The sequence below is a fragment of the Suncus etruscus genome, chromosome 13 (genome assembly GCF_024139225.1).
Source record: "Suncus etruscus isolate mSunEtr1 chromosome 13, mSunEtr1.pri.cur, whole genome shotgun sequence".
Taxonomy (NCBI): Eukaryota; Metazoa; Chordata; class Mammalia; order Eulipotyphla; family Soricidae; genus Suncus; species Suncus etruscus.
Genome location: NC_064860.1, coordinates 1,443,843 through 1,469,191, shown reverse-complemented (window position 1 = coordinate 1,469,191; position 25,349 = coordinate 1,443,843). Strand labels below are relative to the sequence as shown.

General features: G+C 49.7%; 1 protein-coding gene across 1 annotated transcript in view; it reads right to left on the bottom strand.

Moving 5' to 3' along the window:
• Positions 1–25,349, bottom strand: part of PTPRN2 (protein tyrosine phosphatase receptor type N2) — a 167,898-nt gene that overhangs the window by 67,786 nt on the left and 74,763 nt on the right. Inside the window, exons 7-11 of the mRNA XM_049785268.1 lie at positions 21,939–22,157; positions 19,904–19,944; positions 17,320–17,639; positions 14,768–14,854; positions 10,512–10,591 (exon numbers count right to left, since the gene is read on the bottom strand). Of these exons, the coding sequence (XP_049641225.1) occupies positions 10,512–10,591; positions 14,768–14,854; positions 17,320–17,639; positions 19,904–19,944; positions 21,939–22,157 (747 nt within the window). The remainder of the gene's footprint in view (positions 1–10,511; positions 10,592–14,767; positions 14,855–17,319; positions 17,640–19,903; positions 19,945–21,938; positions 22,158–25,349) is intronic.

The following is a 25,349-nucleotide window of genomic DNA, read 5'->3' as shown; positions in this document are numbered from 1 at the left end:
CTATATTTATTTTTTTATTTCAAAGAGACCTGCAGGGGCCGGAGAGATAGCACAGTGGTAAGGAGTTTGCCTTAGACACAGAAGGACGGTGGTTCGAATCCCAGTATCCCATAGGGTCCCCCGAGCCTGCCAGGAGCGATTTCTGAGCATAGAGCCAGGAGTAACCCCTGAGCTGCTAGGTATGATCTAAAAACAAAACAAAAGAAAGTAAAAAAAAAAAAATCAAAGAGACCTGCAGCAATGGATACAGCTGTTTAGATTAAGCAGGTGTTCAACTGTTTTGTTTTTTTGTTTGTTTGTTTTTGGATCACACCCAGCAGCGCTCAGGGGTTACTCCTGGCTCTATGCTCAGAAATTGCTCCTGTCAGGCTTGGGGGATCAAATGGGATGCTGGGATTCAAACCACCATCCTTCTGTGTCTAAAGCAAACATCTTACCACTGTGCTATCTCTCCGGCCCCTTAACTTTTTTAATTTGTTTTTGAGTCATACCTGGCAGCGTTCAGAGGTTATTACTGGCTCCATCCTCAAAATTGCCCCTGGCAGGCTCAGGAGACCATATGGGATGCTGGGATTTGAACCACCATCCTTCTGCATGAAAGGCAAACGCCTTACCTCCACGCTATCTCTCCGGACCTCAACTGTTTTTTCTTTTTTATAGATGTCTATATTAATGTTCTAATGTTTTATTTTTTGGTCACACTAGCAGTGCTCAGGGGTTACTCCTGGCTCTATGCTCAGAAATCGCCCCTGGCAGGCACAGGGGACCATATGGGATGCCGGAATTCGAACCACCGTCCTTCTGCATGAAAGGTAAACCTCCATGCTATCTCTCTGGCCCCTAATGTTCTAATGTTTTAACCACAGACACAGCTGCATAATGCATCTGGTAGCCATGGACTCCCACTACAGTGCTCAGTATTAGAATGTTTTAGCATCTTAATTTCTATTCGAATAACCTTTTAATGTTTTTGTTCACAATGATTCTTGGAGATATAGTTCGGATGCCCCGGTTTCACATTACAGTGACATATTCCTATGGATTCATAATATTGTGCTCACTATGATATCTTAACAAATATTTTAAATTATTCATTTTCTATTGATTATGCCTGCTTGTATGATCTAATGTCTTTCTCCATAGAGATCCTTTGATAAGGCATCTGAGTGCTATGGATTCATGTTACAGTGCTCAATCATTGAGTATGTTTCTGCAATTTATTTTTAGTTCATGATAGTTTTCTACTATATCATATGCCTTTGTTCTAATTTTCAGGAAAGGAACCTGAATGTCCAAAACAAGTGATACAATACTCCAAGTTGTAGACTCCTTTTAAAGTGCTCATCACCACATTAGTATCCTCGCCTTGAATATTATTATTGTTTTAAGAATGTTATATGTTTGTTCTAAATCCTGAAGACTTTTTTCAGCAAAGTTCTTCTCCATCAATATTGGTTACTCCAAGGAATTGGAAAAATTTCCACATGACATGTGGTTTTATATTTTGAAACACTTTGATCCTATCTACCTGGGTCAGTTTTCCAAATGCAACATATGGTTCAATCTTTTTTGTCCATCTATGTGTGTATGTGAGTACGTGTGTGGCGGCCACCTCTATGTCTGTTTAATGTCCATTTGTATTGTATGTAACGTCTGTCTGTATTGTATGTAGCCCTTCCTTCGTGTACACAGCTGTTTCTTTTGCCCGGGAAGATGATGTCACCACTTGTTGCTGCTGCTTTGTTCTCGGCGGCCCTCTTTTCTCCCACTTCCCTTCACCACGAACTGTTGCATGCAACTGGTTTCCGCTTTTGAGAGACCCTCAGGTCTAGGACATTTCCTGATCTGTGACTGCTGTGATCCATTTATTTCAGATCCATAAGACCATGTTGCCATCTGAAGATGTGATCTTGAATTTATTCTCCCCTAAGACTATTTCATAAAAACTTAAAGGGCGACATGTATACCTTCTTTGTATATTTCTTAGGTGTATTTTCTCAATATGTATAATTATTTATTGAATATTATTTAGATGTAGTTTCCCCCTTTTCTTTGGATCTGCTAGTAGGAATCTATAGTAAATAGTATAGATAGTATCCTTTGAGTTTTGTGTTTTTGATAGAACTAGGTCATAGGGATAGTTTGGTTTGTGATTATTACCCCATATGCTCCAACAGTATCCTGTAGCACTGATATTTTTGCATTGGTGCATTAAAATGGGGAAATTTTAGACATAGAGGGGTTAGTATTCATTAGGGATAGGAACTCCAAAATTTTTTGTTATGGAGGCCTTCCACCCTGAAAATTTACCATAGTGACTTGACTTAGGTGTCAGTCACTCAGACATCAGTCAATCACCCCTGAACCTTGGGTCTCATATTTGGATCCTGCATGGTTTTCTGCTCCTATACCAGGAATCAACTTTTTACCAGGAAAGGCCATAGAATTGTTTGGCCATCTACTTGCCTCAGGGTGGATTCACATGCCACCTAATGATGCCTTGGAAATCAGCAACAACTTGCTTTCAAGGCAGATGACTTCCCTGCCTTGCCACATAATGGTGAGAGGATACCAGGAAATGCTTCAAGACACCCAGACTTCGACACAGGATCTGTGCAAACACCAACATCTTTGATTACTGAAGCCTGATGGCAACAACTCTGATTGAGGAGAACCTTTCCTGGGACCTTGAAGCAAGCCTTTGGAGTTAGTGAAATTAGTATGTCCAGAGCCTGTAGTTGGTCTTATGGCTGGGTGCTTTGTGGGTAGGTGTTCCCCCTTCCCCAGTTTCCTGTCTATTTTACCTGATGGTCAGACCAGCCCACATCTGGGAGGGGTGTATGGAAGGTAACAAAGGGGTTGCTTCAGGGGCAGAGAAAGAGATTCAGAGGGATTCAGTGGGAGATTCAGGAGAAGCCTCAGGAGAAAGAGGCAGGATGGAGAGACCAGACACAGTTGGGTGCAGAGAGGCTGTTTAGCTTAGAAAGCCACACTTGGTGACTAGGGCCTTTAATAAAGCTGCATGTCTCCTGACTTTACTGACTGCTTGTGGATCATTTTCTCGCCATTCTCCTGAACTCTCATACCCGCCAGGCCAAAGAACCTGCAGGCACCCAGGCAGCCCCCCGAGAAAGGCCTCGCCACCCATCCACCATCATCTACCTCTATCCAGGACGCTTATTAATTTAATTAGTCCAACAGATAGGGACACCAGGTTTTTAGGCCAGAAGTTTTTTCTTTTTTATTCTTCCCAACTTTTGCTGTGCCTGTGCAAAATATTGCCACTCTTTTACTTTTTTAGATAGAGGCATCCACCATTTTCTTAGAACCTTTGGGCACGAATTACTTTGTTTTACCTCATATTTCTGCCTATTTCTATAAAGTTAAGAAGGGAGGGGCCGGAGAGATAGCATGGAGGTAAGGCGTTTGCCTTTCATGCAGGAGGTCATCGGTTCGAATCCCGGCGCCCCATATGGTCCCCTGTGCCTGCCAGGAGCAATTTCTGAGCCTGGAGCCAGGAATAACCCCTGAGCACTGCCAGGTGTGACCCAAAAACCAAAAAAAAAAAAAAAAAGAAGGGGGAGATGTAGCTAATCACTTTAAGCTTTAAGCATACACCCTGTATTAACATTCAGAGCACACACCCTGTTTTTCCTAATCCCCTTACCCTGTTTTACCAAAACACAGAAACACACACCCTGTCATAATCCCCTCTCACAACCTACCTGAATGGCTGACACAGAGTCCACACATTACTTTCCACCTTACTCTCCCTAATATAAATATTGCTTCTCCACCTACAATAAATGTAGTTATCTCCCGAAGAAACTGTCGATGCTTCTTTGTGAGTGCTCTACTTGCCTGATATCTGAACTCACCAGTGACTTTTACACCCAGCAATTCTAACCTCGCCAGTGACTCTAACTTCACCAGTGACTTCTATCTCTTGAGATATGACCTTACCACCTCATTTACAACAATGCATCTGGGGTCACCTCGGAATGGGGCCCGGTGGAGAACAGCCCAGCCCAGAAATTGTGCAGACTCTGAGGGATTCTGGGGCCACACCCCTGCACCATGCTGAGAACTGCTGGGCAGAGCCTCCTCAGTAATTTCTGTGGAAAACAGCAGCAAACAGTGATGCGGGCCCAAGGTGACCTTTTATTATCAGGATTGGTTCTACTTGTCATTAGTCCTATCACATGGTGCCATTCAGAGAGGCAGAGAGAAAAATCTGGACATTTTCCAGTTTGGGAAGAGGGGACAGCAAAAGAGAAGGGGATGGCCCTGGCAGGAGGGAATGGGGCAGGGGAGGAGAGGCAAGTGTAGGGAGAAGGAGACAGACAAAGGATGATGGGGGGGGTGGTGAGAGGAAGGGGCAAGGTAGGGGAAGGAACAGGGAACAGGAGTGGGAAACCCCATGGTATACACTGGGGGCATTGGTTAATGGCTCTCACATCTTGACTGGTCCTGCTGGAGATAATATCTCTCTGCTTTCTGGTGGTGGGGGGCACTGATGTGGGAATCCTGCTGTGGCCACGGTGATGAACTCTGAGTAGAGCAAGTGTGTTTTTAACCTGTGTTCAGCTCATACAGCTCAGAAGACTGGAGTTTATGCCCTGTATCAGGCCCCAGGCTGCATGGCCTCCAAATGCAACCCATCATCACATCACCCATCACCTGGATGTGAGCACAAGGGACTGTGGGCGTCACCAGCAGTGGTGACAGGTCAGGCCCTGCTCACTCTGTAGAAGTGACAAGGAAGTTGCTTCCAGTCCTGACCAAGGACCACCTCTCCAGAGCATCTTTTCCCTCCTCTCCTGTCTTTCCTGTGTTCCCCACCCTCACAAGTCCTCAGGAAAATATCTTTTGCTGAATTGTAAGGCCTGACCCAGCAGAGGGCCCCCCAAACCCAGGCCCAAACAAAGGGGCTCCAGACACCCAAACCCAAGCAGAGACCCTGACACCAGGCTGACACCAGGCTTTGGGGGCCTCTCAGTCTCATTGTTCTGCTCATAGCCGCACCCTGTCTCCCACCTTGACCATCCTCCACTATCCTCTACCCCAATATTATCAGCGATAAAAGACCCTTGGGATGCATATTTGGGTGCATGAGGGAGCGAGAGGGGATTCTCTTTGGGCCTCTGTGTGAAGCCTGAGATTCCAGCCCAGCTGTGGGAGTGCTTCTCCTTCCCTGTTAGTGTTCTGCTCAGCTGATTCTTGACTGAGATGTGCAGGGCAGGCCTGGCTGTACACAGTTTCTCTTTCCCTTTTCTGCAATTAAGGAAACAGCTATTTATAGGGTTCAGTACAAACTCCAAACATGTCTGTCTCTACCATGGCCGGGATGTTCCTTGGAGCCTGCTAATTAGTACAGAAACAGGCAGGGGTAAGGCAGGAGAGAGAGAGGGACTGGGGGGGGGCAGGTCCAGCTCTGTGGACCCCTGGGGAACCCCCACCCATGTGGGCCTCTCTGTGAGTGGCTTACACAGATCTGCACAGATCATGCCTGTAAAGAGAGCCAGTCATGGAACTCTGCAGTTCCATACTGGCTGCATTCTCTCCAGGAAAGGCTGAGAGACCAGGGCTGAGAGTCAGACAAACCAGGGCTCTGTGACCAGGTCACCAAAATGGGCTGATTTCCCCCCCCACCCATAGGGCACTCACCTGTGCCACCAGACCCACAGTTGGGCAGGGTCACAGGGCCATCAGCACAGGTGCAATAAAGGTGACAGTAAGGGGCTCCTCTTCTGTGACCCCAGGGCAGGGCACAGCACGACTGTCCCTTGAGGTCCTTAGGGACCATTTCAGAGCACACCCAGTTAGATCAGCAGACACCTGGTTTCCCTGGCAATGTGGTGCCAAGTGTAGCATTAATGCAGCCACTTTCCCAGTCTCCTCAGGAAACGGCCTCTCTTAGATGCTGGGTTGGGCTAGAGGTGGGGCAGCCCTGGAGAGGGGAGCAGAGCCAGTAGCATCGGAGCCAATTAGTGGGAAGGAGTGGCAGTGGCTGCAACGAGGAGGTGGGGGTTGTTTGACCAATTCTCTAGTTTATGATGCAAATACTTCGCAGTGGGCATCACCTGGAAAGATACTATGGCCCTATAGGAAACTCATTGGGGGGGGGAGGTTTGAGTCATGCCCAGCGGCAATCAGGGGTTACTCCTGGCTCTGTGCTCAGAAATCGCTCCTGGCAGGCACAGGAGACCAAATGGGATGCCGGGAATCGAACCATAGTTAATCCTGATTTGGCTGCATGCAAGGCAAATGCCTACCACTGTGCTATCTCTCCAGCCCAGTATAGGAAACTTTTTTTTTGGTTTTTGGGCCACACCCGGCGGTGCTCAGGCGTGACTTCTGGCTGTCTGCTCAGAAATAGCTCCTGGCAGACACGGGGGACCATATGGGACACCAGGATTTGAACCAACCACCTTTGGTCCTGGATCGGCTGCTTGCAAGGCAAACACCGCTGTTCTATCTCTCCGGGCCCGGTATGGGAAACTCTTAATTGTGTTATCAGAGACCAGGGTGGAAGGGATTGATCTCATTCATGGGTCATCAGACCCACAGAGCCAGCCTACAGCTCAGGAACATTCTAGCTTCATGGGGGACACAAGTGGAACCAGCATTGAGGGCGCTTTTCACTAAATCACACACACACACACACACACACACACACACACACACACACACAGCTGTCGTTGTGAATCAGCTAGGGCTGCTGGAGGCTTGCCACCATGGGGGTCCATCAAAGGCAAGGTCACCTCACCACTCTGGGAGGCTGGGCAGAGCAGAAACTGGGTTTTTTCCTCTGATTGGGGGGCTCAGTGCCCCCAGGCCATTTGAAACACTAGGCCTGGTCCCTGGGGAGAGTGAGACACTGCTAGACAGGCCCAGGGCAGTAGGTCTTGGGTATGAGCAAGGGGGGAAGTATACTGGGGTTTCAGGGGTGTCAAGGTCACTGTCCACATGCACTGTGTCTGAGCCACTGCACGAGAATCCCTGCAATCCCAGCTTTCCAGCGTGGGCAGTGCCCTGGCCTAGGGGCTGGCAGTAGAGAGGCACAGTGCGTGCAAGAAGGCAAAGTTCCTGGGCCGCTTAGTAATATTTTGAAACGGGATGCAGTGGGACACTCTACGCTCCCTCTTCCCTCTGTGGAGGCAGTTGCCCTGGGGAAAGACCTCAGACCTCTGATGACCCCCTGGCCTGTGGAAGGGGGTCTGGCTCGATGAGAACTTGTCCCCTGCATCCCTTCACAGAGAACCTTGTCCCCAGGGGAGCTGGGACCTAGTGTTTCTCACTATGATTGGCTCCCATGCCCTCTTCTCTGTAGCAAAGCACCCAACGTCTTTGCCACTTCCACTACACTGAGTGGTGCCTGCCTCTGAGGTCCACCTTTGCCCAGGCTCCTGTTTTGTTTTGCTTTGTTTTTGGCCCACACCCAGAGGCACTCAGGGGTTACTCCTGGCTCTGTGTTCAGAAATTGCTCCTAGCATGCTCAGGGGACCATATGGGATGCCAGGGATTGAACCTGGGATGGCTTCGTAAAGTTAAATGCCCTATATACATATATTCCATATACACAATGGAATATTATGCAGCTGTCAGGAGTGATAAAGTCATGAAATTTTCCTATACCTGTATATATATGGAATCTATTATGCTGAGTGAAATAAGTCAGAGGGAGAGAGCTAGACACAGAACAGTCTCACTCATTTATGGGTTTTAGGAAAAATAAAATACATTATTGTAATAATGCCCAGAGACAAAATAGAGTTGAGGGCTGAAAAGACAGGTTTACAATATGAAGCTCACTACAAAGAGTGGTGAGCACAGTTAGAGAAATAGAGAAATAACTACACTGACAACTATAGTGGCGATGTTAATGAGTGAGAGAAGTAGAATGCCTGTCTCAAATACAGGTTGGAGGGAGCAGGGAGATTGTGGACATTGGTGATGGGAATGTTGCACTGTTGAAGGGCGGTGTGTTCTTTTTATGATTAAAATGCAACTACAATCATGTCTGTAATCAAGGTGTTTAAATAAAGATAATATTTTTTTAAAAAGTCAAATGCGGGGCTGGAGAGATAGCACAGTGGTAAGGCATTTGCCTTAGACCAGGGGTCTCAAACTCAAACCTGTGGGCCGTTTGCGACCCTCCATACAACATTTTGTGGCCTGCGGCTGGCCTTCAAATATCGCAGTATTCGCGATTATTCGCTTACAGAATAATCACAATAAAAATCGCATTAGTAAGAAAAAAATCACATTAACATTCGCATACCCCGAGCAGTTCCGTTCAGGATATGCAAATGTTTAATGCAATTTTTTTTCTTAGTAATGCGATGATTTTTTGTTGTTGTTGTTGTTGTTGGTTTTTGGGCCACACCCAGCGGTGCTCAGGGGTTCCTCCTGGCTGTCTGCTCAGAAATAGCTCCTGGCAGGCACGGGGGACCCTATGGGACCCCGGGATTCGAACCAACCACCTTTGGTCCTGGATCGGCTGCTTGCAAGGCAAACACCGCTGTGCTATCTCTCCGGGCCCCAGTAATGCGATTTTTTATTGCGAATATTCGGTAAGCGAAATCCCTTATGCGGTCCTGCCTCACCCCGACTTTGCCTCCTGTGGCCCCCAGGTAAATTGAGTTTGAGACCCCTGCCTTAGATGCAGAAGGACTATGGTTTGAATCCCGGCATCCCATATGGTCCCCCAAGCCTGCCAGGAGCAATTTCTGAGCACAGAGCCAGGAATAACCCGAGTGCTGCTGGGTGTGACCCAAAAAACAACAAACAAACAAACAAACAAAAAAATGTCAAAAGCCCTGCCCGCTGTCCCCTGCATCACTCTGGCCCCTGCTCAGGCTCCTGTGGCTGGCAGACATCTTCCCCTCCCAGGGTTGCCTCTGGCTGCTGTACTTCCAGGGGTCAGAACAGCTCCAGCTCATTCCTGTCCATGCTGCTCCCCAGTCCCAGCCCACGCGCGCATGCGAATTTCTTCTCTTGTTTTGTCCCATTGAGGTTTGTTGTGTTCCCCTCGCGTGGCTTTGGTCAGTCACTCTTCTCTTTGTAGTGGGGTTTGAAGCCAGGCAGGATACTTTCTTTTGCATTTTATTCTCAGAATTATTTTGGTCATGTACCACCTTTCAGTGTTCCAAATAAACTTTATGACTTTTGGTCCTGTTTCTGTGAAAAAGGCTGTGGAAATTCTGCTTAAGATACCCTGTCTGTGTAGATTTCAGGGAAAAGCTGTTTCAACAACCTGAACCTGGGGCCCGAGTGATAGCACAGTGGTAAGGCATTGACCTTGCATGAGGCCAACACTGGACACATCCCAGTTCTTATCCTGGCGTCCTATATAGTCCCGAGTCTGCCAGGAGCGACTTCTGAGTGAAAAACCAGGAGTGACTCCTGAGCGACACTGGGTGCAAGCCCAAAACAAAAAACAAAACACACACCACACACACACACACACACCAACCTGAACCTGCGACACACCTGTCTGCATTTTTGGGAATCTTCTTTCATTTCTTCCAGCTGTGCTTTGTCTTTTTCTGTCTTTACCCCTTTGGTTAACTTACTTCCTAGGGATTCTGCTGTTTCGTGCAGCTTTCTACGGGATGGGTTTCCAAATTCCCTGTTCTGACATTACATTGTGTGTAGCAACACCACTAGCTTGGTTTTCTTTTTAACACCACCAGTTTTTAGATACTGATTTTGTAAGCTGCTGCTCATTTGTTCTGGATGGTGTTCTGCCTTGAGGGCTGTGTGATTTAGTGTGTGGGTGTGCGCGACGAGGTGCATGTGCTGGGGAGTGTGTGCGTTCGTGTGTGCATGTGTGTGTGTGTGTGTGTGTGTGTGTGTGTGTGTGTGTGTGTGGGGCCACGCTCTTCTCTCTCTGCTCAGGCATCCTCCATCACTGAAGAGGTGAATGGCTGACAGGTATCTCCCATCGGTGAAGTGGTGGCCGACTACAGGCATTTTCCTCAGTGAAGTGACACACTGATAGGCTATCACATCAGTGAAATGGAGATTGACTGCTGGCATCCTCTCAGTAAAGTAGTGACTGATAGGCATCCTCTCTCAGCGAAGAGGTGACACACGGACAGGCCCCTTCTCTCAGTGAAGGATGACTGACCATAGGCGAGCTTTCTCAGTGACTAACAGGTGTGAAATGATGAGCTGGGGAGGGGGCCTAGAGGGACAGATTATAGGTTGAGCCTCACCAGGGACAGCAGTGATAGGGCACAGGGGAGACGGAGAAAGTCTCCAGCCCAGAGCTCCCTTCCCACTGTGTCTGGCACTGGGGGCCCATAGCTGGCACTGAGGGAAAGAGTCCAGGCATCGGCTATTCTCAGGACATAGCTGCTGACCCGGAGCTGGGCCCCAGGATTCGTACTGTGGCCCACCTACCCACCACGTGTCCACCACAGGCCCCTTGCGCGTGGTCCCTCGGACACATAGCCCTGGCCTTGCTCTATGAGTTTGGGAGATGCGGCTGCTGCCAGCCTTACCTGCTGCCTTGGCCACGTCTGCTGCCGTCAGGTTGTGGACACCAGGGGTCACTCTAAAGGTCACCAGGGGGCCCAGGACCCTGAAAGAGATGGTGAACCTGCTCATCCTTTCTGCTACTCCTGAGAACCACAAGGACACTAAGGGACACCACATTCAGTGGCCTCCTGCACCACATATGTGCTCTCTGCTGTGTCTACATGGTCCACATATGACTACCCAAATCCACATGTGACCTCCCACTGCCTTGTGTGGCCTTTCCAGATCTACATGTGATTTCTGGATGCCACATTTCAGCGATTGTACTGACAGGCCTCCTGTCTCCCACACATACTTATGTCCCATAAAAATTCATATCAACTACATCAGTCAAAGCTACTGAAATTCTCACAGAGAAAGGGACCTTGCTTAGAAACAGTCCTGTGATTCTGGGCATGAAGAGCAGTGGAAAGGAAGTAAGTAGAAGTAAGTGGAGAAGTGGGAAGGAAGAAGCAAGGAAGTACGAAGGAAGTAGAAAGGGAGCAGGTAGGAAGCAGAAATAGAGAAGGAAGGAAGCAGGAAGGAAGTGGAAAGCAAGCAAAAAGGAAGTGGGAAAAGGCTGGAAAGAAGCAGGAAGGAAATGAAAAGGGAGCAGGAAGAAAGGAGGAAGGAAGTGAAAAGTAAATTGAAAGGCCTGGGAGTAACCAGTTTTAATTCTATTTGGAATAATTATTCTTTTTTTTTTTTTTTTTTTAGTTTTTGGGTCACACCCGGCAGTGCTCAGGGGTTACTCCTGGCTGTCTGCTCAGAAATAGCTCCTGGTAGGCACGGGGGACCATATGGGACACCAGGATTTGAACCAACCACCTTTGGTCCTGGATCGGCTGCTTGCAAGGCAAATGCCGCTGTGCTATCTCTCCGGGCCCGGAATAATTATTCTTTGCTGGTACTTGTCACTCATGGACTGGAAGTATCTCCGGACTGGTTTTACCCTACCTGTTCTCCACCCTAGGGAGTGGTCTTTCTCTTCCCAATAAAGACCTCAGGTCTCAGGGAGAAACTGTGTTCCGTTTCTACAGTTGGTCTATCTGCCTGCTGGTATTGCTTGCTAGTGAGCAAAATGCTTGTGGTGGAATTGTCCTAAATCTGTTTTATTCCCTTCAATTTGTGTAGATTATTCCCTGTGTTGGTATTTCCAGACCCACACTCTCCAATCCTTTGGGATTAAAGCATGAGGCTTCTGTGTCAAGCAGGAAGGAAGTGGGAAGGAAGCGTGAAGAAAGCAGGAAGGAAGTGGGAAGGAAGCGTGAAGAAAGCAGGAAGGAAGTGGGAAGGAAGCGTGAAGAAAGCAGGAAGGAAGTGGGAAGGAAGCGTGAAGAAAGCAGGAAGGAAGTGGGAAGGAAGCGTGAAGAAAGCAGGAAGGAAGTGGGAAGGAAGCGTGAAGAAAGCAGGAAGGAAGTGGGAAGGAAGCGTGAAGAAAGCAGGAAGGAAGTGGGAAGGAAGCGTGAAGAAAGCAGGAAGGAAGTGGGAAGGAAGCGTGAAGAAAGCAGGAAGGAAGTGGGAAGGAAGCGTGAAGAAAGCAGGAAGGAAGTGGGAAGGAAGCGTGAAGAAAGCAGGAAGGAAGTGGGAAGGAAGCGTGAAGAAAGCAGGAAGGAAGTGGGAAGGAAGCGTGAAGAAAGCAGGAAGGAAGTGGGAAGGAAGCGTGAAGAAAGCAGGAAGGAAGTGGGAAGGAAGCGTGAAGAAAGCAGGAAGGAAGTGGGAAGGAAGCGTGAAGAAAGCAGGAAGGAAGTGGGAAGGAAGCGTGAAGAAAGCAGGAAGGAAGTGGGAAGGAAGCGTGAAGAAAGCAGGAAGGAAGTGGGAAGGAAGCGTGAAGAAAGCAGGAAGGAAGTGGGAAGGAAGCGTGAAGAAAGCAGGAAGGAAGTGGGAAGGAAGCGTGAAGAAAGCAGGAAGGAAGTGGGAAGGAAGCGTGAAGAAAGCAGGAAGGAAGTGGGAAGGAAGCGTGAAGAAAGCAGGAAGGAAGTGGGAAGGAAGCGTGAAGAAAGCAGGAAGGAAGTGGGAAGGAAGCGTGAAGAAAGCAGGAAGGAAGTGGGAAGGAAGCGTGAAGAAAGCAGGAAGGAAGTGGGAAGGAAGCGTGAAGAAAGCAGGAAGGAAGTGGGAAGGAAGCGTGAAGAAAGCAGGAAGGAAGTGGGAAGGAAGCGTGAAGAAAGCAGGAAGGAAGTGGGAAGGAAGCTCCTGCAGTTTTCCACTGTCAGGACAGAAAGTGGAGCCAGCACGAAAGCTCTGGAAGGGCTTGGCCTGCAGCTCTTGGATCTGCTGATGTCACGAGTGTCAGGGAGGGAAGGATAGGGGGCCCCCAAAAGTAAGATCCCAGACCAGAGTCTGGAACCTGGAGAGTGAGCCTAGACCCTGGAGAGAGAATTTGGGCTGTGGAGAAAGAGTCTGGACCCGGAGAGTGAGTTTAGATCATGGAGAATGAGTCTGGACCCCCAAGAGCAAATTGGTGCTGAGCTGACTGACATACAGGGACCCCTGTTCTCAAGGTCCGCAGCATGCATGGGAGTAGAGTTCCTGCATCATCGGTAGTCATTTATCCTGACACAGTTACGGATTCTGCTCCTGAGCCTACACGCTCCCAGGTTATCCAGGACTTTGCAATCATTTGGGCTCAGGAGCAGGCGAAGGTCAGCCAGAGTTCATGTGGCTAGGCCAGCCCTGTCATGGCATAACTGTGCCCCTGAAAGTCAGAGACATGGGGCACACTGGAAAGGGGTGGTTACTCTGCCTCACAGTCCTGTGCACACTGTACCCTGGGCAGTCCTGGAGCTGGGCTGGATGTCCCAGAGACACAGAGACATGTGTCCAAGCCACAGACTTGCTGCTGCAACTTCCAGAGCATGGGTGAGACCAGAAACTGGGTGTTTATCATCCACCAACAGACTATAGGACAGTCACAGGAACTGTCGGAGTCCCAGACACTGGTCTCTTACACTCCCCCAGGATGCCACGTGCCCTGAGGCCTAGACAGTAGCTGCGCCTCCTCTGAACCCCATCACAGCCTACAGAACATGCCCACCCCAGGTCGTGCTCCCACACCATGTCTCCCTGCTACGCCCCCCCACAAGTCCCCACATCAAAGCCTGTCACCACATCCATGTGCCACCTCCAGGGGTGTATCCCAGATAAGTGTCTCAGGTGTGTGTCCAGGTATAGTTCCAGGTAAGGGATCCAAGCATGGGTTTATATTAGATATGGGTCTAGTTGTGGTCCCAGGTAACTGTCTCAGATGTGGGTCCAGATGTGGTCCCAGGTGTGGGCCCCAGGTATGTGGTTCAGGTATGTGATCCCAGATGTGTTTCCCAGGTGGGGCCCAGGTGTGGGTCTCAGGTGTGGGTCCCAGATGTGGGCCGCAGTTAAATGTCTCAGGTATGGTCCCAGCCTCTGTGTGTGTCCCACATATGGGTGCAGGTGTGTGCCCAGGTGTGGGTGTAGGCATGTTCTAGCACCTGGTTCAGCCTTCTGTGGATTCCCTCATTCAGAACCTTATGAAATGTGTCCCACCAGGTCACCAACACCTGTGTGACCAATGTGGCCAGGACTGGGGCAGTTTCTGCCCATCGCTGAGCCACCCCATTTCCACCCCATCAACCTCCACCTCTACTCATCCCTGCCCTGTCTTCACCTCCACCCAACCACTGTCCACTGTCCCACCTCCACCCTATCCACTGTCCCCACCTTTACCCAATCCCTGTCCATTCTCCCCACCTCTGCCCCAACCACTGTTCACTGCCGCAACTCCACTCCATCTCTGCCCACTGTTCTTACCTCCAGCCTGTCCCCACACCCACCCCTGAGCATACGGCTGACCATGGCACCCCTGCTCTAGCCCCACGATGCCCCCTCCTTGCCCGACATTTATAGCCCCTGTGCCAGCCTCAGCCACTTCTCAGGAGATAAGTGCCATAGGGCCTGGCCAGTGCCCAGCATACAGGTTTCTAGTGCCTAGCACCTGCCTCCTCCCCAGGGCTGTGGTAGTGGCTGGCAGGGCCCCAGGCTCCGAGTCACTCTCTGAGGGTCAGTGGGCAGCACATACGGCTCCAGAACCTTCTAGAGCCTCATGGTGCACAAGTACATGGGACTAAACTCACAGCCTCGCTAGGAGATTTATCTTGTCATTAAACCCAGGTTCCAGTGGCATTTAAAGTCCTCCCAGAACCCTGCATTATCCCTACTCCCTGCCAGTGCCTCTGCTGTGGTGAACGGGAGCTGTGGCTGTTCTCACCGGATGTCTGAAAAGATGGCCCTGGGCAGGTCCAGGAGGCGAGCCATGTCCCCTACCAGCTCCTCGCCCTGTGTCAGGCTCAGGGGGCTGTGGAGAGAGCAGAGAAGTGGGTCAGAGCGTGGATATGTGACCTGGGGCTCCTGAAGCTTAGAGGGGTCACATATTTGCTCCCAGCAACAAGAGGCAGGTGCTAGCAGAGTCCTGGGCTGTCTGGACTGAACGGTGAGACCCAATTGGGCAGAGGGGAGAGACAGAGGAGGAACGGGGGTGGTTCGAAAGAGTCACAGGACAAGGCTCAACATACCACATTTCAGGCAGACGAAGGCAGCAGGTGCAAGTGCCATGTGACCCAGCCTTGCCACTTGTAGGTCCACATCTGGCCCCACAGGAGGAGTGAAACCATGCCCGGGTCACCCCCCACCCCACCATGAGACACTGCTTTGACTAAGAGTGCCATGAGGGGCCGAGGGGCCTGTCCATGCCCACCCCCCACAGTGCCTAGCTGGCTTCAGTGACCATTTAAGAAGCTAAACGACTGCTACCCATTGGGATGAGCTGCTGACTGGGGAGGACACCTCGGATGGGAGTGAATGCAGAACGAAAGCAGGGCACATTGTCCAGCTCCCACAGGGAGGGCAGGAGTGGGTGTGGGAAGGATGTGAGGGCTGGTAGCCCTGGCCAGGCTGCTAGCGGGGTGGGCACCCCCATGGGAGTCGACACAAGATGGATGCGGGGACACAATGGCCCAGCTGCCAGCAGCCCCGTCTCCGGCTTTGCTCTTCCATTTTCTCCTGTACATGTGAGGGAAGAAAATGGGTTTCTCTGAACTCTGGGTTCACCCAGGGAAGAGCTCACAGGACTGAAATGTGGGGCCATGGGGCATCCTGTCCAAGAGAATGTCCAGGCACCCATGGAATGTCCTGATCCAGGAGACTCCACAGAATGTCTTTTTCTAAGAGAATGTCACGGAACATCATGGCCTAAGAGACATTCACAAAACATTCTGATCAAGAGACACCATGGCATTCCATTTCCCAATCCAAGAGACACCACAAATCATCCTGACCTCCAAGAACATCATGAATGTCTTGATCCAGTAGACGCCCATTAGATATCCTGACCTAAGAGACACCCAAGAGAATCCCATGGATCATTCCTAACACCTGAGGGACGTCAACAGAATCTTCCTGAGATCTGACAAATATGGAACAATACTGATACCCGAGTGACATCATGGAAGAGCCATATAATCTGACCATGTTCACAGAACAATTCTGAGATATGAGTGGTGCCCACAGGTGCCATCAGCGTGGCCACAGCAGTGCCATGAGCAGCATCCTGCTGTGTTCACACTCGCAGCCACACTGGCTATGTGTGTGGCTAGACCTGGTGACTTCCCTGACACACGCCTTTGCTTGGAGGGAACACATGTTCCCATGTGAACCGGTGTGTGCCGGCTGCTGGTGAGGTGGGAACTACATCCTTCTGTCTGCTGCAACTGATGAGAACTGGTCTCAGGAGTGGACAAGCCCCCACCCCGACTGGCAGCCCAGTGTGAGACGAAGACGTGTCTACTCTGTCACCCAGGGACTTGCACCAACACGTGGCTCCGAACCTGATTTTCCCAGCTCTCAACTGCTGGGGTCTCAGATGGGCTTCTCCAAGATGGGCCCCTGTCAGCAGGCGGGGATTGATTCTCCCACCCTGCACACACATACCTCACGTCATAGTTACATGCCTCACTCAGGTGCAAGTCCCAACCCCACACAGGTATGCCTCACCCATGTACTCATGCCCCACCCCACACATAAGCATGCCCTACCCACACATGCATGCCTTACCCACACATATGCACATGCCCCACCCTACACACATGCCTCACTCATATACATGTGACCCCACTTGCCCACCCACATGTCTCACCCATGTACACATGTTGCATCCCACATACACCTCTGCCCCCCACTTGAACTGAGCCCATGCACATATGACCCAGTCCCAGACAACATGCTTCCAGTCCCCCACAATTGTGGCCCCACATGCCTCTGTCTGCACAGGTGTGCCCCAACCCCCCCCCCCCAATATCTCCCCCTGCACAGGGTGCCCAGGCTGCAGCCCCCAGGGGCCTCATCACAAAGCTGGACAAAGCTCTGGCCTGGAAGCATCACCTTGGTACACGCCTAAGAGCACTGAAAGGACTCCACGGCCCAACACCCCGATTGGTATCACCCAGAGTTGAGGCAGCAAGCAGAGGTGCAAGACCCCAGGGTAGGGTGTGGCCCCTGGCAAGTGCTCAGTAGGAACAGGTACATGCACCCTCTCAGGATGTGGCCCTGGACTGGGAGAAGGCAGCACCTATGGGGCTGGAGGTGCAGGGGGAGGGAGGAGAGAGGAAGATGGGAGTGGAATGGAGTGGAATTAGGGAGGGGAGAGAAGGGGAAGTGAAGGGAGAGGAGGAGAGAGGAGAGAGGGGAGGAAGAAGGGGAGAGAAAGGTGGGAAGAGAAGAAGGGGAGGGAGTAAGAAGGAGGGAGGAGCCAAGAAGCCCACTCACTCTCGGTCGGTCATCATGTAGCCCTGTTCCGAGGGAGACTCGACCTCCAGCCTCAGGTCTGACCCCGCGTGTCCTGGGTCCCCTGCTTCCAGGCTCTGGCTTTCCTGTCCAGCTGTGGGCATCCAGTGATGGCCAGGACCCAGTTTCCAGAAGTAAGTCTGGCTTCTCACAGTCTCCAGCCCTGCAGGCTCCTCCTCCGAAGACAGGCTGGCCTGGGGGCCCTCTGTACTGAAGGGTGCCGGAGGAGGGGCCAGTCTGGGCAGAGGGCGGGGGCTGAGATTCAGCCAAGTAGCCATCAGGGACGGGCTCCAAGGGTTCACCTGCATTAGGGAGAGGCCAGGAGATGGGCAAAGAGGCAGAAGGGGACACTGCGTGAAGTGTTCTAACCTGTTCATAGACCATGAGAAGTGTTCACGGCCTCAGAAGAATGGGCATTCTCCATTCACCCCTGATCTAGAGAGACATCTACAAAACATCCAAGGTTGTCTATAACATCACCTGGAGGCAATCCTCTACCAGGGAAGACCCTACAGCTGCTCTGACATCAATCTACTCAAAAGAGACTTCCCTTAACACTGAGAAGACTTAACAAGAACAATGACCTGCTTACTGGACAGGGCTTGCTGTATTGCCTCTTAATTGTGAGGTGAAACTAGAGGATACTCCACACCAGCCTGACTTCAATGTAGGATGTGCAGATTCCAGGATCTTTAATACAGAAACCTGATGCCAACAATAGGACTGCGTGAAAAATAAAACTGTATTGGCACTACAGACAATGACTTGGATTGAATAAACTAGTTTGTCTGGAGCCTAGAGTTGGTCTTAAGCCAGGAAACTTCAGGGGTAGTGGTCTCCTTGTATTTAGACCAAGGCTATTCCTTTCTATGACCCCCATATTTTGGTGGGCCTATGCAAACAATATTTGCCACTCTAACACCATTTTTACTGTGCCCTTTTGACTAACCCTTAAAAAAAAAACCTCTTAAACGTTTGATGTTAACTTAAACTAATATGTATGTGCATGAATATATAAAAATACTATGCCTTCCATTAAAATGAGAAAATAATACACATACAAACAAGTTCTTATCTAATAGAGATGGGAACACAAATTTGGTAATGTAATTAGGCCTTTTACCCTGAACATTGGCATAGTGATTTGGCTCAGGCCTCAGAAGAATGGGCATCACCCACACACACCTGAACTATGGAAACAACCGCAATTGTCTTTAACATTCCCAGGATCCAAGCCTCTACCAGAGAAGACCTACCACTGCTTTGGCATTGACTGACTCCAAAGAGTACTCCCAACACCCAGGTGACTCAGCAACAGTCTGCATGCAGAGTAGATCGCTCTGCATTTAATGATATGCTGAAACTAGAGGATGCTCCACATCAGCCTGACATAGACGAAAGAAATGCACAGAATCCAGAGTCTTTAAATATAAAAGTCTGATACCAACTATAGCTAAAGTGTGAAAAAGTTTCACCAGGACCTTGAGAATGACTGGAGTTGGATAGACTGGTATGCCTGGAAACCAGAGTCTGTCTTATGCCAATAAACTTCTGGGGTGAGGCCTTTTTGTAATCAGGTCAAGGATTTTTTTTCCCATTTTCTCCATTTTTCTGGACCTATGCAAACATTGGCGATTGCCACTATCACACCTTTACTATATTTTTTTACTCTTATCCTTTAAGGAAAAAAAATACAACTTACTGAACTTAAAAACAAATTACTGTAGTAGAATGCCTGTCTCGAAAACAGGCAGGGGATGGGAAGGGGGGAGGGGGTAATGTTGCACTGGTGAAGGGGGGTGTCCTGGTTATGACTGTAACCCAAATATGATCATGTTACTTAAATAAAAAATATATTTAATAAAAAAAATACTATGCCTTCAAAGTTAAGGAGTCACATAAATATCGTGGCTTTAGGTTGCTTTGTGTACTGCTAAGAAATGTTATAATGCACTACAATCTGGGGACTTGTGGACAAAGTAATTGTACATGGGTTCTGCCTTATTTTTCTTAACTTTTTTTGACTGTAAGTTCAATATTTAGGCGTCAGCAAGGGGATTTCTTCTGAGAACTCTGTTTATGGGCGATTGCTCTTTCACTGTAACTTTATCTTGTCCTCTTTGCATCATTGTTCTCATAATTAAAAATAAAAAATTTTAAATAAAAAAAGAGAAGTGTTCACACCTGTGCCTGGGACAGCTTTACCCTGTCCTTATGCCTCCCCCGCCCCCGTCCCTCTGTCCCTCGCCCTGGCTCTACCTCCCACTGGTACCTGTGCACCTCTGCCCAGACCTCTCCACCTGTGTCATGCACCTTGGATCTTGCACTCCTGTCCCCGGGCCCTGCTGTCACAACCCTATTTTCGTGATTCAGTTTCGTTCAGAATCTGAGAACAGATGTCCCCTCTATCTGAGAGACACACCCTTCCCTGACTCTCTCTCCCCTATGCTCATCTTCTGTGGTGAGGGCTTCCCCTTCATCCTCCTCTGGAGACACTTCGTACATGGCTCCTAAGTGTGTCCCGTGCATCACTTGACCGGGAATGCTCAGGCTCAGACCGCCTTACCTCAGGGTCAGCTTGGGTGCTTGTATCTGGCCCACTGTGACCTGCAAAAGACGGAGCAGGTCAGGACCTCCTGAGTCCTGAACCCCACTGGAGACTGAGCCCTGACATCGACATTGCCCCAATACCTCCACGGCCCTTCTCTAGGCCATGCAGCACCATTCAGTTACCAGACCAGGGAGGCTCTTGACAGACATTAGCAGAAGGAGCCAAAGGATGCCCCAGTGCCAGGAAGGGTCCCGGAGGGCAGCTTGGAGCCACCAGGAGCCCTTGTCTGGGCTCAATGGTGGCCAGGGAGGGAGGAGCAGCGTTCTGCATCCCTGTCCTATGGGGACACGAGGGAGACACTCAAGCGGCCTCTCAGACAGGCTGCTCAGTGGCTCCTGGGTCCCCAGGACAGACGCAGCACTGCCACTATCCCCATCTGCCCTATCGTCCATCCCCAGCAGAGACGGAGCATCTGTCCGTTGCTGGAGTCTGTCCTGCCACCTGCACAGCAATGTCTGGGGACATCATTGGGCACATTACTGAGAGCACAGAGATGGGAGACCTTCCACCTGCACGGGCTGCTCTGTGTACATGGTCTGTGGGTGCGCATACATGTACATGTGTGAGCCTGCATACACGCACACGTGTTGGTAGATGATACAGATGCATGGATGTATGGCAGTCAGACTTGGACACACCCCTTGGGTAATCCCACTGAATGGCCATTGAACCTGGATATGCCTCTTGCACATGCCCCACTGTCATGCCGGGTATAAAATGAAAAACTTGGGCTGTTGGGGGGCAGGATAGTGACCAGAGCAGTGCCTGCTGGTCCGCGGGGGGTGGGGGGGCAGAGATAAAGCACCAGAGAAATGCTGCTTGCTTTCTATCTATTCCTTTCTCTTTCTTCTTTGAACCCAGTGAAGTTTCTGACCCCTGAAACTCTCAGGTGGCAGCAGGTCTCAGGTTCCAGGAGGAATAAAAAACATACTTGGTCTCTCTCCTCCTCTCTCAGTCCCTCATGGGTGGTTGCTACAAGTTGGCATCCCTGGGTGGGCACGAGGCTTGACCTGGCAGCCGGGCCCCATGGGCCCTAGTGGGCCTCTGCAGCCGAAAGGCCTGGCAGCCTTGGGCCTTTGCACATGTGTTTGGGCATTTGAATATGCACATGTATACAGGTGTGGGATCTGCAGGTGCGCCATAATGTGCATTCGCCTCTCTCATCATTGCATGAATACACACACCTGGGCATGTGTCCATACATGCAGGACCTGCAGGTGTTCCTCCATTTACAGCGTGCACACCTGTCTCTCCAATGCAAGTGCATACACGTGAAATGTTCTACATGTGTGGGTGTGCATGTGTCTATCTCTATGCCTATAGATATTTGTGTGTATGTGTCTTCATGTGAACATGTGAGTGAGTGAATCTGAGTCTGCCTACGTGTACAGATACATGAATGCATATCTCTGTGTGTATTTGAGCCATGGGTTGGTGTGTGCACTGGGGGCTGCCTGTCCTACAGCAGATTCAGAGTGGCTCTGGACTTTTTTTTTTGTTTTGGTTTTTGGGCCACACCCGGCGGCGCTCAGCTGTTACTCCTGGCTGTCTGCTCAGAAATAGCTCCTGGCAGGCACGGGGGACCCTATGGGACACCGGGATTCGAGCCAACCACCTTGGGTCCTGGATCGGCTGCTTGCAAGGCAAACGCCACTGTGCTATCTCTCCGGGCCCAACTCTGGACTTTTGTGGACACTGGCATGAACCTTCCACTGAGCCCTTGAACATACAACTCAAGCTCTTCCTACAGGTCAGATTCTTTTTCCACTTTCACGATTCCTCGCTTGGAGCAGCGTTGGAAGTGCCCTGAGAACCATGCCTTCCCCATGATGGCTCCAGGTCTGGGCCTGTGAGAAATCTTCAAGGAGCACGAACCTCATGTGCAAACACCCCACAGCGGACAGCATGGCTAGGCAGGAGGGTCCATTCCTGCTGATAGTGACTGTGTCCTGCCTGCCCTGGTTCACATGGTCACATCCCTACTGCCCACCTGTTGGTTCTGGTCGACCATGTGCTGCAAATGTTGCTGTTGGGCGGTCCCCTTGCTCCCCAGGACGTCCTCTGGGTGCTTCCCCGAGATCTCCTTTACCTCCACTCTGTTCTGTGCCTGCAACCATGAGGAGCATCTCATTGAGGCTCAAGGGTTCCTGGGTCCCACTGTTGGCCTGAAGCTTCCTTGGATTCTTTAGTAGCTTCCAAATCCTGGCATCTGTGAAGGGAGAGGCCGGGAGCACAGGTGTGTGAGGTAAGGTCACTGCATATCTCTGTCCAGGTCTTGCCCTTCTCCTTAAATGAGGAAGGATGATGAGACAGGGACCGGACTGTGACAGGAGGAAGAGGGACCCTCTTTGCTTGAGGCTCTTGTGGAGCATCCACTCCAGCCCACAGCAGGAAGTGCCATGTCCCAAGATACAGTGCTCTGTCCACTCTAGCCTGCAGCAGGCAGCACCATGTCCTGAGGCACAGCCCCTGTCCAGTCGATAGCGCCATGGTCAAGGTGCTGGGTTCCAAGCCATCCACAGGAACTGGCTCAGATCGCCAATACCACATAAGAAAAACAAAGAAAAAAAAAAAAAAAAAGAAAAACAAAGAGCCAACCCAAGGGCTTGACCCGCCACCCCTTCACCACACACTAGCAAACATGCCCAACAGTCAGAATCAACTAACACACAATCTAACAGCCTGACAGGGTCTGAATCAGCTACACATACTATCAAACCAGAAAGAGGTAGACATACTATCAAACAGCCCATCAAAATGGCCTAACACATATCAAATATAGACAACGGGGTCACAATTAACCACACAGATAAAATCCAACACAGGCTGACAGAATTCACTGCATACACCCAAGTGTAACACAGAACCTGAAGGGGTTAGAAACCACCAAAGAGGGCTGGGAAGGTGGCGCTAGAGGTAAGGTGTCTACCTTGCAAGCGCTAGCGTAGGACGGACCTCGGTTCGATCCCCCGGCGTCCCATATGGTCCCCCCAAGCCAGGGGCGATTTCTGAGCGCCTAGCCAGGAGTAACCCCTGAGCGTCAAACGGGTGTGGCCCAAAAACAAAAAACAAAAAACAAAAAACAAAAAAAAGAAACCACCAAAGACAGAATATAAATATAGGCTGAGGGGTTCATGATCCATCCCACACACATACAAAATAAAACAGGTGACAGGGCTAGAACCATGGCTTGTCCAATTATATTGCATGTTCAGGAAAGATTTTCTAAATTCTTTGGTGCCTCCTCCAGCCCCTGCTCAGAGATTCAGCCCCAAATGTAGGAATTCACCCTTCAGGGACAGAGTAAGAGAGCCTCTATTCACAGTCATGGGGAAACAGCTAAAGGCTACTGAAGTCTGGGAGTGGGACGGGGGAGAGAGAGAGGAGAGAAGAGAGAAAGAGAGACAGAGAGGAGAGAGAGAGAAGAGAAGAGAAGGTAGAAGAGAGGAAGAGAGGGGCTGGAGAGATAACATGAAGATAGGGCGTTTGCCTTTCATGCAGAAAGTCATCAGTTCGAATCTGGCTTCCCATATGGTCCCTGCCAGGAGCGATTTCTGAGCATGAAGCCAGGAGTTTCCCCTGAGCACTGCCGGGTGTGACCCAAAAACCATAAAAAAAAAAAGAAGGAAGAGAGGAAGAGAGAGAGGAGAAGAGAAGAGAAGAGAAGAGAAGAGAAGAGAAGAGAAGAAAGAGAAGAGGAGAAGAGAAGAAAGAAGAGAGGGAGAAGCAAGAAATCTTAAACCTCCTCAAACTGGTGCAGAGAAAGAAATGGGAGCTAAAAACAAACAAACAAACAACAAACAAACCCAATACCAAAGGGGAGCAAGAACTACAGAAGAGTTATAGGAAGGAGTTAGACTACAGAAGGACAGTTAACCACAGAGCAGAGTTAAACACAGAAGAGAGTTCACCAAATAAGAGTGAAAACAGAGGAGAGTTAATCACAAGAAGAGTGAACCACAGAGAATTAAACACAGAGCAGAATGAACCACAGAGGAGAGCTAAGCCCAGGAGGAGACTCAACAACAGAGGGGAGTTAACCGCAGAGAAGAGTTAACAACAGGGTAGCATGAACTACAGAGGGGAGTTAACCAGAGTAAAGCTCACCAGAGGAGAGTTAACCTCAGAAGGACAGTTAACCAAAGAAGAGTTAACCACAGAAGAGAGCTAAACACCGACAATAGTTAATCACAGAACTGTTGACCATAAATGAATTAACTACAGAGAAGTGTTAACCATAGAGGACAGTTAACCAGGGAAGGACAGTCAATCACAGAGGAGAGTTAACCACAGAGCAGAGTTAACTGGAGAGGATAGCTGATCATATGAGGACAGTTAACCAGAGAAGAGTTAACCACAGAAGGACAGTTAAGCACAGAGAAGAGCTAATCCTAGGAGGACAGTTAAGCACAGAGGGTTGTTGACCACAGAAGGACTGTTAACCACAAAGGAGAGATGACCCAGAGCAAAGTTAGCAGAGGAGAGTTAACTGCAGAGGATGATTAACCACAGAACAGTGTTGACAACAAACAAGAGTTGACGACAGAACAACATTTAACCACAGAGGGGAGTTAAACACTGAACAGAGGGCCCGGAGAGATAGCATAGCGGCGTTTGCCTTGCAAGCAGCCGATACAGGACCTAAGATGGTTGGTTCGAATCCCGGTGTCCCATGTGGTCCCCCGTACCTGCCAGGAGCTATTTCTGAGCAGACAGCTAGGAGTAACCCCTGATCACTGCCGGGTGTGGCCCAAAAACAAAAAAAAAACAAACAAACACTGAACAGAGTTAATAACAGAAGGACAGATATCCACAGAGGAGCGTTAACAACAGGAAGAGTTAAACTACAGAGGGACAGGGAACCACAGAGTAGAGTTAACTAAGTGCAGAATTGGCCACAGAGTAGAATCAACCACAGATAAAAAGTGAACGAAAGTTCATTACTAGTGGACAGTTAACCGCAAAGGACAGACGGTTATCTATAGAGGAGATCTAATCACAGAGAAGAATTAATCGCAGAGGAGAGCTAACCACTAGGGGGGCGAAATACAGGAGGACAGTGAACCACAGAGCAGTGCCAACCACAGTGAAGATTTAATGGACAGTTGGCCACAGAAGAGAGTTAACCACAGAAGAGAGCTACCAACAGAAGTGCCATGAACTGCAGTAGACAGTTCATCATAGAACAATGAACCACAGAATAGAGATAACCCCAGAAGGAATCTTAAAAAAAGAGATTAAACACAGAGGAGAGTTAAGCACAGAAGGACAATTATCCAGAGGAGAGGTAACTACTGAAGGACACTCAACCAGAGAGTACAATGAACTCCATAGGAAAGTTAACCACAAAAGAGAGTTAAACACAGAGGAGAATTAAAAACAAAGGGGAGTTCAAAGCAGG